Below are 16,655 nucleotides of genomic sequence, written 5' to 3'. Positions count from 1 at the left end.
GAGACCAAACTGGAGGTGGAAGGATGGGGTGAAAAAGATTTTGAGCAATCAGGGCCTGAATATACAGGAGGGTGAAAGGCAGGCAAGGAACATAAAGAATTGGAATGATGTGGTATACCAGGGTCAACGTACTGTCGATGGATTGAACCAGGGTATGTGAAGAGTCTGGGGTAAACTATGAAAAGGCTTGTGGGGCCTGGATGTGGAAAGGGAGCTGTGGTTTCGGTGCATTACACATGACAGCTAGAGACTTGTCTTTTCCTGGTGCTACCTCGCTGGAGAGAGTGAGGGGGTGATGCTATTTCATGTGTGGCGGGATGGCGACGGGAATGGATGAAGGCAGCAAGTATGAATATGTATATGTGTATATATGTATATGTCTGTGTATGCATATGTATGTATACGTTGAAATGTCTATGTATGTATATGTGCATGTGTGGGTGTTTATGTATATACATGTGTATGTGGAAGGGTTGGGCAATTCCTCGTCTGTTTCATTGTGCTACCTTGCTAATGCGGGAGACTCGATTAAGTATAATAAATAAATGAAAAAATATATATATTCTCTCTACAAACCTTCACCTCCACAAGATAGTGATCAGACATCCCTCCAGCTGCCCCTCTCAGCACATTAACATCTTAAAGCCTCTCTTTTACATGCCTATCAATCAACACATAATCCAATAATGCCCTTTAACCATCTTTCCTACTCACATACATATACTTATGTATATTTCTTTTTAAACCAGGTATTCCCAATCATTAGTCTTTTTTCAGCACACAAATCCACAAGCTCTTCAACATTTCCATTTACATGACTGAACACTCAATGTACACCTATTATACCCTAAACTGCCACATTACTCACCTTTGCATTTAAATCACCACATGACCAGTTGCAAAGGCACTAACAAGCAACCATGCATTCAAATCACCACATGACCAGGTGCATAGGCACTAACAAGCACCCATCTCCCTCCATCTACAACAATCTAGAACTTACTTTCTTATACTCTATCACATACTCCCACAACTCCTGCTTCAGGAGTATTGCTACTCCTTCCTTAGCTCTTGTCCTCTCACCAACCCCTGACTTTACTCTAAAGATTTTCCAAACCATTCTTCCCCTTTACCCTTGAGCTTTGTTTCACTCAGAGCCAGAACATCCAGGTTTCTTTCCTCAAACATACCACCTATCTCTCCTTTCTTCTCAACTTGGTTACATCCACGCACTCCATTAAATTGAAATACACAGTCTTTTTTTCTTTTCCCGAAAGGAAGGAACAGAGAAGGGGGCTGGATGAGGATGTTTCCTCAGAGGCCCAGTCCTCTGTTCTTAATGCTACCTTGCTGACGCGGGAAATGGCGAATAGTATGAAAGAAAGAAAGAATCTACCAAATATTCTAAAAGCTCATCAATTGGAACTTTTGTGAACAAGGATGGAGCATCAAAACCTAACAGTTTGAAATCAAAGTCAACATGGACATCATTAAGCTTGTTAACTAAATCTACATTGCTCATGGTGTTAGAATTTGATATCTTACCCACTTGTGGCCATAATAAAGAAACTAACGATTTTGATAATCATATGTGATGGAGCCCACTAAACTCACTATGGGTCATACTGGAAAGTTTGGCTTATGTGTCTTGATAAGTCCATACATATATGGCTACGACGGGAACAATGCTTCTAGGGGATTTCTGCCAAGTTTAAAGTATGTTGTATCATCACAAAAAAAGATCATTCATTTTTGATAGCCAATCAACATTGTCCATAATCACAACTGTGCTAGCCTTATCTGCTTTAGTAATATGCATATCAATATCTTATTTCAAATTGTTAATAGCAATGATGAAACTTTCAGAACAATTTGGAACCACTGGTTTTGACAAACTGGCATATACTAAACCTTTATCATTAGATAATTTACTGTACCTTTCTAATTACAAAATAATCTTGTAATATCAACACAATTAACTTTTTTGTTAGAGCAAACAAAACCCAATCCATAACCTAGGCCACACAAAGAATCCCTGTCCAGTTGTTTATTGGACAGGTTCAACACAAAGGAGGGGTCTGTGTTCTTAGTCCAATCACTGTTTTCAATGAGATGGCCTAACTTATAGTTCAGTTTCCTTTGAAGACTATTCCATTCACTTCTTAACCTTAGCCTTTAGTGCCTCACTCTTTAACAGGCCACTAGCAGAGGGCAAGCCTAGCCCAGTTTTTGCTGAGGCTCCTACCTAATGTTCCTACTGACTACTTCTACCTAATGCTCATGCCTTATGTTCCTACTTACTACTTCTACTTAATGTTTCTACCTACTACTTCTACTTAATGTTTCTATCTACTATTCCTACCTACTACTTCTATCTATTGCTCCTACCATATTGCCAAAAGGCAAGGCAAACACACAGCGCTCCCTACACGAAAATCTAGAGTTACAATGAATGAAGTGTGCGAGTTCTTTTCAGATGTTCTGCCTCACCAGACTCTTTTTGTAACTGCACTCCATACTTTACCATGTTAAATACTTATGCAAATTCCAGAAAAATGGTGTCTATTCTCTTGTATTATAGTTTCATGAATGTCACTACAGTGTCTGAATATGCTACCTGGCTCAGATCCATGCTGTTCTTCATTCATCAAACTGACTCTAATAAGGTTACTCTGTTACATATTTCTACACCACTGTTTCATACATTATGATTATGTGATGATATGAAATGTCTGAGGTAAATCATGGAAAGGTCTGTGGGGCATGGATGTGGAAAGGAAGCTAAGGTTTCAGTGAATTACACATGAAAGCTAGAGAATGAGTGTGAACAAATGTGGCATTTTTTTGTTGGTTTTCCTGGTGCTACCCCGCTGAGGCAGTGGGCAGCAGATGCTGTTTCCTGTGGGGCTGAGTGGCACCAGGAATGGATTGGAGGCAAGCAATTATACATACGTACATGTGCATATGTTGATATCTATTTATTGTCATCTACTATACTTTGTCACTGTCTCCCACGTCAGCAAGGTAGCGCAGGGAAACAGACGAAAGAATGGCCCAACCCACCCACATACACATATATATACATACACATCCACACACGCACATATACCTACCTATACATTTCAACGTATACATATATATACATACACAGACATATACATATATACACATGTACATAATTCATACTTGCTGCCTTTGTTCATTCCCGTTGCCATCCCACCACACACAAAATGACAAACCCCTACCCCTGCACGCGAGTGAGGTAGAGCAAAGAAAAGAAAACAAAGGCCACATTTATTCACACTCAATCTCTAGCTGTCATGTATAATGCACCAAAACCACAGTTGATATCTATATGTATATTCATTTATTCATTATACTCATTCACTATTTCCAGCGTCAACAAGGTAATGCAAGGAAACAGATGAGGAATGGCCCATCCACTCATATACACTTATATATACAAAAACACCCATACATGCACATTTGTATATGTACATGTATTGGTATTTATGTATACATAAATGCGTATATGAGTGGATGGGTTGTTCTTCGTCTGTATCCTGGAGCCATCTCACTGATGCAGGAAACGGCAATCAAGTATAATATATAAATAACGATAAAAAACAAGTGATGATAAACTGACTGGTCTATATGCTGCTTTGGAATCACCTTGGAATACACATTTTATGTGTTGGTGCAGTGTGTGTCATTTGTGTACATCTTCCACACTTGACTGGTCTATTCTTTTCATAGCACTACTATAGGAGGTTTCAACAGTGTCAATTTTGTCATTTTACAAAGTACAGCTAGACTTCTATCTGGTTCCAGCAATGAGTTCTTTTAAAGTTATTCAACTGGCTAATCACCAGGTGGATCTGGGTCAAACCAACATGTCATTAGCAATGTAAGTGCCTATTTATTACTGCCATTCAAAATCTTATCATCAGTGTCTATCTTGGTCAACTGGCTCAATAATGTTTCTTTCTGATATATTCACATCTGTAAGTGCCTATTCATTACTGCGCCATTTGAAAATTTTATCATCAGTGTCTATCTTTTTATTATAGTGAATACTGACTTATACTATTTGATTATTCATTTTGTTTATGTATGCAATCAAAATTTATTTGATCTGTGTTTTCAATGATTTTTCCCTTTTTCAGTCTCTGTCCCTTTTTATATTATTTCATTATCTCCCTTTCAGCATCTCTTATGTTTTCCTCCAATGCTCTTACCTTTTCTTTACTTACTGCACATCTTAGCTTTTATTTGTATTCCCTCTTATTCATTCACTGCTTGCTGCCTCTCATTATATCTCTCTCTGTATCAATACATTCATTTTTGAATAATACATGATTTATACATTGGTAAAAAACTGTTGTCTTTGTTTTTGCACAACAGTATTACTGTTAAGAGCATCATTTCAATCTTTATTTGCTGATACAGCACTTGCATCATTCCATTTCATTTTGTCACAGAGGATATTAAGTTATTTAAAATACTTCCATTCCTTATAGCTTCATTTTGTTTAGTCATCTATTTCTACTTTATTGTTAACTGATACTTCTACGATGTTATAATTCAATGTTCTAGTGTTATCAACCTCCATGTCATTGAAAAGCGTCATTTGCAAAATTTTAGGTCCATTATACCTAGTTGGTCTGCATATAGTCCATATTCAAATACATGCTTCATGTATGTGCATTAGTTTGTTCAACTGCACTTTTCCATTTGCTAAAGCATCATTATCAATTCTGTACAATCATACATCCATAATCTGTTCCTAATTCTGTGCAATCCACAAAGTTAACATTAAAGTCACAGGACCAAACTATTTTTGGTTCTGGGTTGGCTATATGATTCAATATCCCTTCAATTTTCATTGGTACTTCACTGAACTCAATCACTTTAGGATATTTATCCACAGTAGGGTTAAAGAGGCCAGATGAAAAAGAAGGCTGACGAATAACATCCATACATAAACAGAATCCAGAAAATTATGTAGCAGGTCATTACCAAGGGACAGTGACACCACCACTAAGAAGAGGTTGCTGACTGATCACCAGATGGATCTGAGTCAAACCGACATGTCACTAGCAATGAATGGGTAGTTAGCAAAAGGTGACAGGCATTTACTTCACTATTTATGGTAGAATGATGAAGTCTCTATCCCTCTGGGGTCCCACAGATTCTCTCTAAGCTTGTGGGATGAACCAGCCTTGGAGAAAAATATAAGAGACATCCAAAATGGACCAATTCTAAGTACAGGGAACTTTGTTTTTTTTTATAAATATTTGCCATTTCCCATGTTAGCAAGGTGGCATAAGGAACAGATAACTGAACCTTTGAGGGAAAAGTCCTAATTGGCCCCCTTCTCTGTTCCCTCTTTTGCAAAAGTATATCTGGAAGAGGGGTGGATTTCCAGCCCCTTGCACCCACCCCTTTTAGTCACCTTCTACAACATGTAAGGAATACGTTGGCAGCATTCTTTCTCCCCTAGCCCCAGGGATACAGAGAACATCCTAAGTTAATAGTTTGGCTCATCTTCTCCAAGTTGTTCTACACAACATATGGCAACATAGTTTATAACATTATAGGATATTCTGGCATCGGAAATGACCCAAATCTATTCATCTATATATCTGATGCCTGTTCCCTCCAGGAACTCCTATCAAGGGGATGGCCATGACAAGAATCTCCACTTAACCCTGTCCATACCTGCCTCTCTTGCAAACATCATTCCACACATTCTTCCATCATTTCTTTCCCAACACTACTCTTCCACCCTATTTCCCCATGTTACAAGTGGTCTTCCTCTCACACCAACCCCTTTAATCATACTACCATACATTCTCCTTGTAAACTTCCCGTATTGCATTCTTTCCACATTCCCAAACACTCATAGTATTACATTTCACTCATTTTTGGATTTTGTTTGTTATTTTGAATTACTTTCTCCTCTTTCAGCTTCTGTCCTCTTCTATATGATTCCATTATTTCCCTTTCCGCATCTCTTATATTTTCTTCCAATGCTCAACTCTACTACTCCAAAATTCATTCCTTCTGCATTCCCTACCATAACAAATCTCTCATACTCTCCCCTATTACTTATCACTTATTCTTGACCTTTAATTGCCTATGTTGCACATAAAGCACATTGACAACCTTATGTGACTCCTCTTCACCCTCAGCAACCAACATAATACCATCTGCAAACTAGCTTGTCACTAACCACCATACTTCACCATCACACTCCATCTCTCTGCCCCTTTCCCCTGGTTTGCTTTTCTTTCTCTTACCTCCTCATCCATAAAAAGGCTAAAAAGTCATGGCAATATCTTATGTTTCTGCCTCACACCCACACATAAACCAAAACTTTCAGTCTACTTCCCATCCACTCTTACACATTCATTTGCTCCTCTATAGATGACTTTCACACCATCCAAAAGTTGTCCCCCTACCCCACATATCCTTAATCCTTAATGCATCCCAAAAAGTATTCCATTCAACTCTATCACATATTCTCTGGATCATAAAAGCTGCATATAGCTTCTTACCTTTTGCTAGATACTTTTCTAGTCATTCTCACTGCAAAAATCTGATCCACACATCCAAACCTTTCCTAAACCCTACCTGTTCCTCACTTACTCTGCATTCAGTCACTTCCATCAGTCTATCAATCAACACTTGTGCATACACTTTTCCTGGTGTATTCAATATTATTATTTATTTCATTTTTTTATTATACTTTGTCGCTGTCTCCCGCGTCTGCGAGGTAGCGCAAGGAAACAGACGAAAGAAATGGCCCAACCCCCCCCATACACATGTATATACATACGTCCACACACGCAAATATACATACCTACACAGCTTTCCATGGTTTACCCCAGACGCTTCACATGCCTTGATACAATCCACTGACAGCACGTCAACCCCGGTATACCACATCGCTCCAATTCACTCTATTCCTTGCCCTCCTTTCACCCTCCTGCATGTTCAGGCCCCGATCACACAAAATCTTTTTCACTCCATCTTTCCACCTCCAATTTGGTCTCCCTCTTCTCCTCGTTCCCTCCACCTCCGACACATATATTCTCTTGGTCAATCTTTCCTCACTCATTCTCTCCATGTGCCCGAACCATTTCAAAACACCCTCTTCTGCTCTCTCAACCACGCTCTTTTTATTTCCACACATCTCTCTTACCCTTACGTTACTTACTCGATCAAACCACCTCACACCACACATTGTCCTCAAACATCTCATTTCCAGCACATCCATCCTCCTGCGCACAACTCTATCCATAGTCCACGCCTCGCAACCATACAACATTGTTGGAACCACTATTCCTTCAAACATACCCATTTTTGCTTTCCGAGATAATGTTCTCGACTTCCACACATTCTTCAAGGCTCCCAGAATTTTCGCCCCCTCCCCCACCCTATGATCCACTTCCGCTTCCATGGTTCCATCCGCTGCCAGATCCACTCCCAGATATCTAAAAACACTTCACTTCCTCCAGTTTTTCTCCATTCAAACTCACCTCCCAACTGACTTGACCCTCAACCCTACTGTACCTAATAACCTTGCTCTTATTCACATTTACTCTTAACTTTCTTCTTTCACACACTTTACCAAATTCAGTCACCAGCTTCTGCAGTTTCTCACATGAATCAGCCACCAGCGCTGTATCATCAGCGAACAACAACTGACTGACTTCCCAAGCTCTCTCATCCCCAACAGACTTCATACTTGCCCCTCTTTCCAAAACTCTTGCATTCACCTCCCTAACAACTCCATCCATAAACAAATTAAACAACCATGGAGACATCACACACCCCTGCCCCAAACCTACATTCACTGAGAACCAATCACTTTCCTCTCTTCCTACACGTACACATGCCTTACATCCTCGATAAAAACTTTTCACTGCTTCTAACAACTTGCCTCCCACACCATATTTTCTTAATACCTTCCACAGAGCATCTCTATCAACTTTATTTTATTTATCATACTTGATCGCCATTTTCCATACCAGTGACCTAGTGCCAATAAACAGATGAAGAAAGACCCATCCACTCATAGACGTACCTCTATACATACATGACCATTCCATACATATACATACAGATGAAAATACTTATCAACTTACACACATATACATATATACACATGTACATATTCATACTCGCTTGCCTTCATCCACTTCCAGCATCACCCTGCCCCACAGGAAACAGCATTGCCACCCCCTGCTACATACATCCATGGCACCTTTCCCTTCAAATAAGCAAAAAATAATAGTTTTCACTCATTTCTCAGTCATAACCTTTTGCTTCCAAGCTAAATTACATATCAAATGCATCCACTCTATCATACTTTCTCCTCCATACATCACATTTCAGCTGTAATCCCATCCACTCCATGTGCCTTTCCTACCTTTAACCTCATTATCACACTTTTAATCTCTTATCTTGTTATTGGCCCCTTGCATTTGTATCCTTTTCCTTTTATCATCCATACCCATGCATGTAAAAACTGCTGCCTCATCTTCTCCCACATTCATAAGTTCTTCAAAACACTCTTTCCATCTACCTTTCACTTCCTCCTTTTGATTCAGCAACTCTCCTTTCTTACTTCTCACATTTACTTTTTCACTTACATCCACATCTTACCTTTTTCACCTCCTAATTTAATTTCTTATTTTCCTTAAACTTTTCACTTAAATTTCTTTTAAAGTCTTCGTCTACTCATTCTTAGCTTTCCTCTATCAGCCTCCTAACATTCCGCTTATACATCTTATGTTGTTCCTTCCTGACTTAATACATGTAAAAGAAATGCTTTCATGAAACAAAATAGCAACAAATATAAGCCTGGTCAGAGCACAACAATAAAACTTTTAATTGTCTTCTGTTATCAAAACCTAAAATAATAAAATACCTACAGAAGTTTTTTCTCTGCATCATAAAAACTCAAAATAGAAATATTAATGAAATTCAAGTCCAGTTTTTACATGAATATTAAAGTCCATAATCATTCAATCTCTGTAACATTACCATGATCCTTAAAAACTGAACAACATCAGTAAGTTACCTACCACCAAGGTAAAGATCTGATCTGGTAGAAGATCAGCAATTTTGGCGAGAAGTTCAAGGTTCCTGGTAAAGAAAGACTGCCACTCTGACACTTCTTCATCAGTTCCTATCTCTCCATAATGAGACGTGCTGTTTTCAGATATCTCCTCACATATTTCATGATCCAGCTCCTCCAATTCAGCCTAGAATATTAGTTTTGAATATAAGAGAAAATTTTTAGAGTTATGGCCATGTTCTGCAGCAAAAGTAGGTCCCTGCCAATTCAGGTGTGGACTGGTTGTCCACTGTATGACAAACTGCCAATAAAGAGTGATTAGATCATCCCTAAGGAAATAGCTTCCAAATTCAGCCAATACAAATTTGAGTGAAGCAATTACAGGCAAGAAACTATGATTACAAACAGGAAATTAGAATTCAGACTGATAATGCAAACCAACAGTAACAGTAACCCCTGCCTTCTTAAATCAAATTCGACTTAAAAGGTCAGCCTAAACCAACACTGTTTTGAGACATCCTAGTTATGTCCCTCCAAATAATTCCTGTCTAAATACATACATAAGTGCTGTGGGATATTTCACAGTTAAACCACACTAAAGATATATGCTTGCACAAGGCACTCAACCTGTAAACTGACTGATGATGTGGTCATTATCATTCTTATCTCAAAGATTCCGGTCAATGGCAAAAGTCTTCTTCAAGAACAAGCCATGAATGAAAATATAAGGAAAAAGAAGTACTGAAAAATGGAAATGCATAATCTAAGAGTTTTTGAAAATTTGTCTTTTAAAAAAAGGCAGGTCATACCCGTCAAGGAACACATGAGAAGCTGAAGAATTCCAAAGCTTAGAAGCACTGGGAATGGACCACATATCACAACAGCCCACCCTTGAGATGCCAAATGGTACATGGTAATCACATGATGTAATGGCCTCCCATGTAATGTATGGTCTATCTTATGACACAAGCATGCAAGCAACCATGTATCATGAGCAGCAATTGAAGTATTATCTACAGAATAAGGTTGAAGAATGTGATTCAAGTTTTAAGGTTAGACTGTAAGAGGTAATGACTGTTTTAAACTCAATTCAGTCCTCTATGTAGTTGGAGTAATAGCTATGAGAAAAATGATAGGCATCTGAATAAAGCTCTTAGATATCTGTGTCTATGGTTTTCAAGACTTTAAAATTTACTATATACTGACAAGTACATTTTTTTGTGCTAAGTGGTGAAATCACATATTCTTATACATATATCAGTGCTTTTCTCAAAACTTTCTGCAGTCAGGATAATTAAAAGGTAGTTTTCTATGATCAGGTCTTTCCCAATCTTGTAATATAACATATGCCCTTGAAGCAAACAAGCACAAATCTTGTCAAATCAATTTATATGATTCCAGCAAGCATATGTCATGACTTTATTGCTTCAACACACACTGTAAACTTAACAGAAGCACTAAACCAAATGGATATGGTTTGCATTTCATATGAGGACAACTGATATGCAGTGACTATTTTGGAAGAACTGGTAAAACATAGCTTAGGGTAAAAGAAAGGGGATGAAAATACTATGTGTAACTCTGAATCTAAATTCAAAAGAAAGGGGATGAAAATACTATGTGTAACTCTGAATCTAAATTCAGTCTTTTATTTACACTTACAATGTAATGACTTGGCTCAGCTTATTTGAATATTTCTTGACTGATTAAAGAAGCTATTCACCTGGGGGATACTGCAAAAAATATGCATAAGCAGTCTGGTTCACCAAATATTACTCATTTCTGCCTAAATCATCAGATTAAATAGTGATCAGTTTTACAAGTTTTCATTCTAGAGTATTTCTCTATGGTTAGAGAAAGCAAGACAAGGGCATCAGCATTTAAAACTCATGTCTAGGACTCATCAGATCAAACAGTGAGCAGTTTTACAGGTTTTCATTCAACAGGTATTCCTCTATGTTTAGAGAAATCAAGATAATGGCATCAGTGTTCAAACCCTATGTCCAAGACACTGAAAACATATAAGGATATATTTCCATGCTATGAAGCGTATTGACCCGAACACTGTTAATAACTAGATTATTCATTTGTATATTCATTATACTTGATCACCATTTCCCACGTCAAACGAAGAATGGCCCATCCACTCATCTACACATGTATACACATAAACGCCCATACGAGCACACATACATATTCATATCAATATATACACATATACATATGCATACACAGACATATATAGGAAAACAGACGAAGAATGGCCCATCCACTCATACACACATAAATGCCCATACACGCACACATACATACATATACATATCAATATATACACATATACATACATATACATATGCATACACAGACATATACAGATATAAACATGTGCATATTCATACTTGCTTGCATTCATCCATTCCCAGCACCACCCTGCCACACAGGAAACAGCATCGCTACTCCCTGCTTCAGTGAGGCAGTGCCATGAAAACTGACAAAAAAGGCCACATTTGTTCACACTCAGTTTCTAGCTGTCATGTGTAAATGCACCGAAAGCACAGCTCCCTATCCACATCCAGGCCCCAAAGACCTTTCCATGATTTACCCCAGACGTTTCACTGTCCTGGTTCAGTCCACTGACATCTTGTCAAACCTGGTATACCATATCATTCTAATTCACTCTATTTCTTCACGCCTCTCATCCTCCTGTATATTCAGGCCCCAATCACTCTAAATCTTTTTCACTCCAATCTTCCCCCTCCAATCTGGTATCCCACTTCTCCTTGTTCCCTCCACCTCTGACACATATATACTCTTTGTCAACATTTCCTCACTCATTCTCTCCATATGTCCAAACCATTTCCATACACCCTCCTCTGCTCTCTCAACCACACTCTTTATTTCCACACATCTCTATTACCCTTTCATTACTTACTCAATTAAACCCTCCCCTCACACTATGTACTGTCCTCAAACATTTTATTTCCAACACATCTATCCTCTTCTGTACAGCCCTTTCTATAGCCTATGCCTCACAACCATATAACATTGTTGGAACTACTATTCCTTCAAACATGCGCATTTTTGCACTCCGAGATAGTGTTCTCTCTTTCCACACACTCTTCGGCACTCCCAGAACCTTTGCCCCCTTCCCCACCCTATGACTCACTTCCACTTCCAGGTTCCACTCGCTGCTAAGTACTCTCCCAGCTATCTAAAACACTTCACTTCCTCCAATTTTTCTCCATTCAAACGTACATCCCAATCAACTGTTCTTCACCCTGCTGAACCTAATACCCTTGCTTTCATTCACATTTACTCTCAACTTTCCCCTTTCACCATTTTTCCAAACTCAGTCATCAACTTCTGAAGTTTCTTACTTGACTTAGCCACTAGAGCTGTATCATCAGCAAACAGCAACTGACTCACTTCCCAGACCCTCTCAAACAAACTGCATAATCGTCCCCTCTTTCCAAAACTCTTGCATTTACCTTCCTAACAACCCCATCCATAAACAAATTAAACAACCATGGAGACATCACAACCTCTGCTGCAGACCAACCTTCACTGGGAACGTTACTCTCCTATCTTCCTACCTGTACACATGCCTTATATCCTTGATAAAAACGTTTCACTGCTTCTAGCAGCTTACCTCAAACACCATATACTTTTAAGACCTTACGCAAAGCATCTCTATCAACCTTATCATATGCCTTCTCCAGATCCATAAATGCCACATATAAATCCACCTGTTTTTCTACATTTTCTCACACACATTCTTCAAAGCAAACACCTGATCCACACATCCTCTACCACTCTTGAAACCACACTGCTCTTCCCCAATCTGATGCTCTGTACATGCATTCACCCTCTTAATCAATACCCTCCCATAAAATTTACCAGGAATACTCAACAAACTTATACCTCTGTAGTTTGAACACTCACCTTTATCAGTAATAAATATCTATCATCAGATATAAAGAAAGTTCCATCATGCTGAAAGACTGCCTATATATGGCTTTTTTGCCCACTTTAAGCCTGCAATGTTCTACAAAAGACAGCAAGTTTCTAGGAAAATTAAAGTAAGATAATGTGAAACTGCAAGTTTATCCTTGGCTCTCCCAGTTTAAAAGAACCTCTTGAAGTCTCTCCCTAAGAGGAACAGCCCATTTGAGTCAGGGATATTAAAGCTCTTGATCAATTCAATGATACTGACTGCATGAAGAGGAGATGCCACTAATTCATCTACAAAGCAAAGACAGTTATACATAGCATGAGCTACTACCTGGATAATTTCAACAAGAGTTGTAACATCAATATTCATAAAAGAACATCCATGTAGATACAGGAAACTTTAAAACTGGAGGGTAAGGCGTTTTTTTTCACAAGGTCAATCATTTCCAGTTACATTTTGTATAATCAGGATCAAAATACTGTCCCGATCTTACAACATACAATGTACTTGATGTATACACCAAATTCATTAGAGATTTGGAACTAACTTTAGAGTGAAGGTTAAAGGATTTTACAATATGCAATACAGGCACCTGGACAAAGAACCTTAATACAATGACTGGGATATATAAAATCCTTTAATTATATGTAACTCTAAGCAAAAATGTTACATATCTGTGCATCATCATTAACAGCAAAAATTTAGATATAATAGTATGAAAACACTTATCACTTATTCTTATATCTACATGTCTTTTATGTATTGTGCTTGTTTGCTGTTCTTGCTTTAGAGCGGTACCATTAGAAAGAGGCAACTGAGTCTCTGAAAAAAAATCCTCTATCACAAAGATATAATACAGGAGAGGAGGATTTCTAGTTCCACCACACCAGCTCCTTTAAGCTAACTTTTACATGTTGGAAATACATGGATGGTATTCTTTCTACCCTATCCCAAGGATCCTGTATTCCCTATACCTGGTAATAAAAGAATTTAACTGGTAACAAACAATTACTATAATTCATGTTATGTCTACACTTTCTTTTTCATCCTTCTAAAACTTTCCCTTCCTTTCAGTACATAGAATTTGTCTCTGCAAACTTTTGTCTTTCATGCAACCCTTTTCTACAAATATAGAACTGTTGAGAACTCTCTTTTAGTACTTTTTTGCATGTATCTCTAACTTAATTGCTATTACAATACTTTAAACGTTAGCCCTAAAAATTCAAAAAGTTACATCTGACCTGGTTGTATCTTAACTGTACTTTGTGCAGAATTCCTTTGCTAGACATGTCACAGTATTCTTGTACCTTTTTTGTATCTATCCCAAAAAAACTCATTCCAGGTATTACAAAAATCTCTTTTCAGAATCCCAAACCTATATTCCATCATATCTAACAGGTAAATCATCCTCTCAAAAACTCTTCTTATAAAAACAACTCCTGTATGTTCAGGCCCTGATCACTCAAAATCTTTTTCACTCCATCTTTCCACCTCCAATTTGGTCTCCCACTTCTTGTTCCTTCCACCTCTGGCACATATATCCTCCATGTCAATCTTTCCTCACTCATTCTCTCCATGTGACCAAACCATTTCAATACACCATCCTCTGCTCTCAACCACACTCTTTTTTATTACCACACATCTCTCTTACCCTTTCGACCAAAGCACCTCACACCACACATTGTCCTCAAACATCTCATTTCCAACAGATCCACCCTCCTCCACCCAATCCAATTTATAGCCCAAGCCTCAAAACCATACAACATTATTGGAACCACTATTCCTTCAAACATACCCATTTTTGCTCTACGAGATAACGTTCTCGCCTTCCACACTTTCTTCAATGATCCCAGAACCTTTGCCCCCTCCCCCACCCTGTGACTCACTTCCGCTTCCATGGTTCCATCCGCTGCCAAATCCACTCCCAGATAACTAAAACACTTCACTTCCTCCAGTTTTTCTCCATTCAAACTTACCTCCCAGTTTTCTTGTCCCTCAACTCTACTGAACCTAACAACCTTGCTTTTATTCACATTCACTTTCAGCTTTCTTCTTTCACACACTTTACCAAACTCAGTCACCAACTTCTGCAGTCTCTCATCAGAATTAGCCTCCAGCACTGTATCATCAGCGAACAACAGCTGAGTCACTTCCCAAGCCCTCTCATCCACAACAGACTGCATACTTGCCCCTCTCTTCAAAACTCTTGCATTCACCTCCCATACAACCCCATCCATAAACAAATTAAACAACCATGAAGACATCACATACCTCTGCCACAAACCGATATTCACTGGGAACCATGGAGACATCATGCACCCCTGCTGCATCCCGACAATCACTAGGAACCAATCACTTTCCTCTCTTCCTACTCGTAAACATGCCTTAAATCCTCGATAAAAACTTTTCACTGCTTCTAGCAACTTACCTCCCACACCATATACTCTTAATACCTTCCATAAAGCATCTCTATCAACTCTCTATCAACATATGCCTTCTCCAGATCCATAAATGCTACATACAAATCCATCTGCTTTTCTAAGTATTTCTCGCATTCATTCTTCAAAGCAAACACCTGATCCACACATCATCTACCACTTCTGAAACCACACTGCTCTTCCCCAATCTGATGCTCTGTACATGCCTTCACCCTCTCAATCAATACCCTCCCATACAATTTTCTAGGGATACTCAAAAAAACTTATACCTCTGTAATTTGAGCACTCACCTTTATCCCCTTTGCCTTTGCACAATGGCACTATGCATGCATTCTGCCAATCCACAGGCACTTCACCATGAATCATACATACACTGAATATCCTCACCAACCAGTCAACAACACAGTCACCCCCTTTTAAATAAATTCCACTGCAACATCATCCACACCCGCCACCTTGCCAGTTTTCATCTTCTGCAGAGCCTTCACTACCTCTTCTCTGTTTACCAAATCATTCTCCCTGACCCTCTCACTTCGCACACCACCTCGACCAAAACACCCTATGTCTACCACTCTATCATCAAACACATTCAACAAACCTTCAAAATACTCACTCCATCTCCCTCCCACTTCACCACTACTTGTTACTACCTCCCCTTTTGCCACCTTCACCGATGTTCCCATTTCTTCTCCTGTCTTACACACTTTATTTACTTCCTTCCAGAACATCTTTTTATTCTCCCTAGAATTGAATGATACTCTCTCACCCCAACTCTCATTTGCCCTCTTTTTCACCTCTTGCACCTATCTCTTGACCTCTTGCCTCTTTCTTTAGTACATCTCCCAGTCATTTGCACTACTTTCCTGCAAAAAGTGTCCAAATGCCTCTCTCTTCTCTTTCACAAACAATCTTACTTCATCCCACCACTCACTACCCTTTCTAATCTGCCCACCTCCCACCTTTCTCATGCCACAGGCATCTTTTGTGCAAGCCATCATTGCTTCCCTAAATACATCCCATTCCTCCACCACTCCCCTTATGTCATTTGCTCTCACCTTTTTCCATTTTGCACTCAATCTCTCATTGTACTTCCTCATACAAGTCTCCTTTCCAAGCTCACTTACTCTCACCACTCTCTTCACCCCAACATTCTCTCTTCTTTTCTAAAAACCTCTAC

The 16,655-nt window shown here is 38.8% G+C and overlaps 1 protein-coding gene across 1 annotated transcript in view; it reads right to left on the bottom strand.

Annotated features, from left to right (window-relative positions):
• ebo (ellipsoid body open) overlaps positions 1-16,655 on the bottom strand; it is a 170,091-nt gene that overhangs the window by 76,770 nt on the left and 76,666 nt on the right. The window contains exon 11 of the mRNA XM_071690378.1: positions 9,096-9,275. Within this exon, the coding sequence (XP_071546479.1) occupies positions 9,096-9,275 (180 nt within the window). The remainder of the gene's footprint in view (positions 1-9,095; positions 9,276-16,655) is intronic.

Source organism: Panulirus ornatus, chromosome 48 (genome assembly GCF_036320965.1).
Source record: "Panulirus ornatus isolate Po-2019 chromosome 48, ASM3632096v1, whole genome shotgun sequence".
Classification (NCBI taxonomy): Eukaryota; Metazoa; Arthropoda; class Malacostraca; order Decapoda; family Palinuridae; genus Panulirus; species Panulirus ornatus.
Note: the sequence above shows the minus strand (reverse complement) of the source record. Positions and strands in the feature narration are given on the sequence as shown.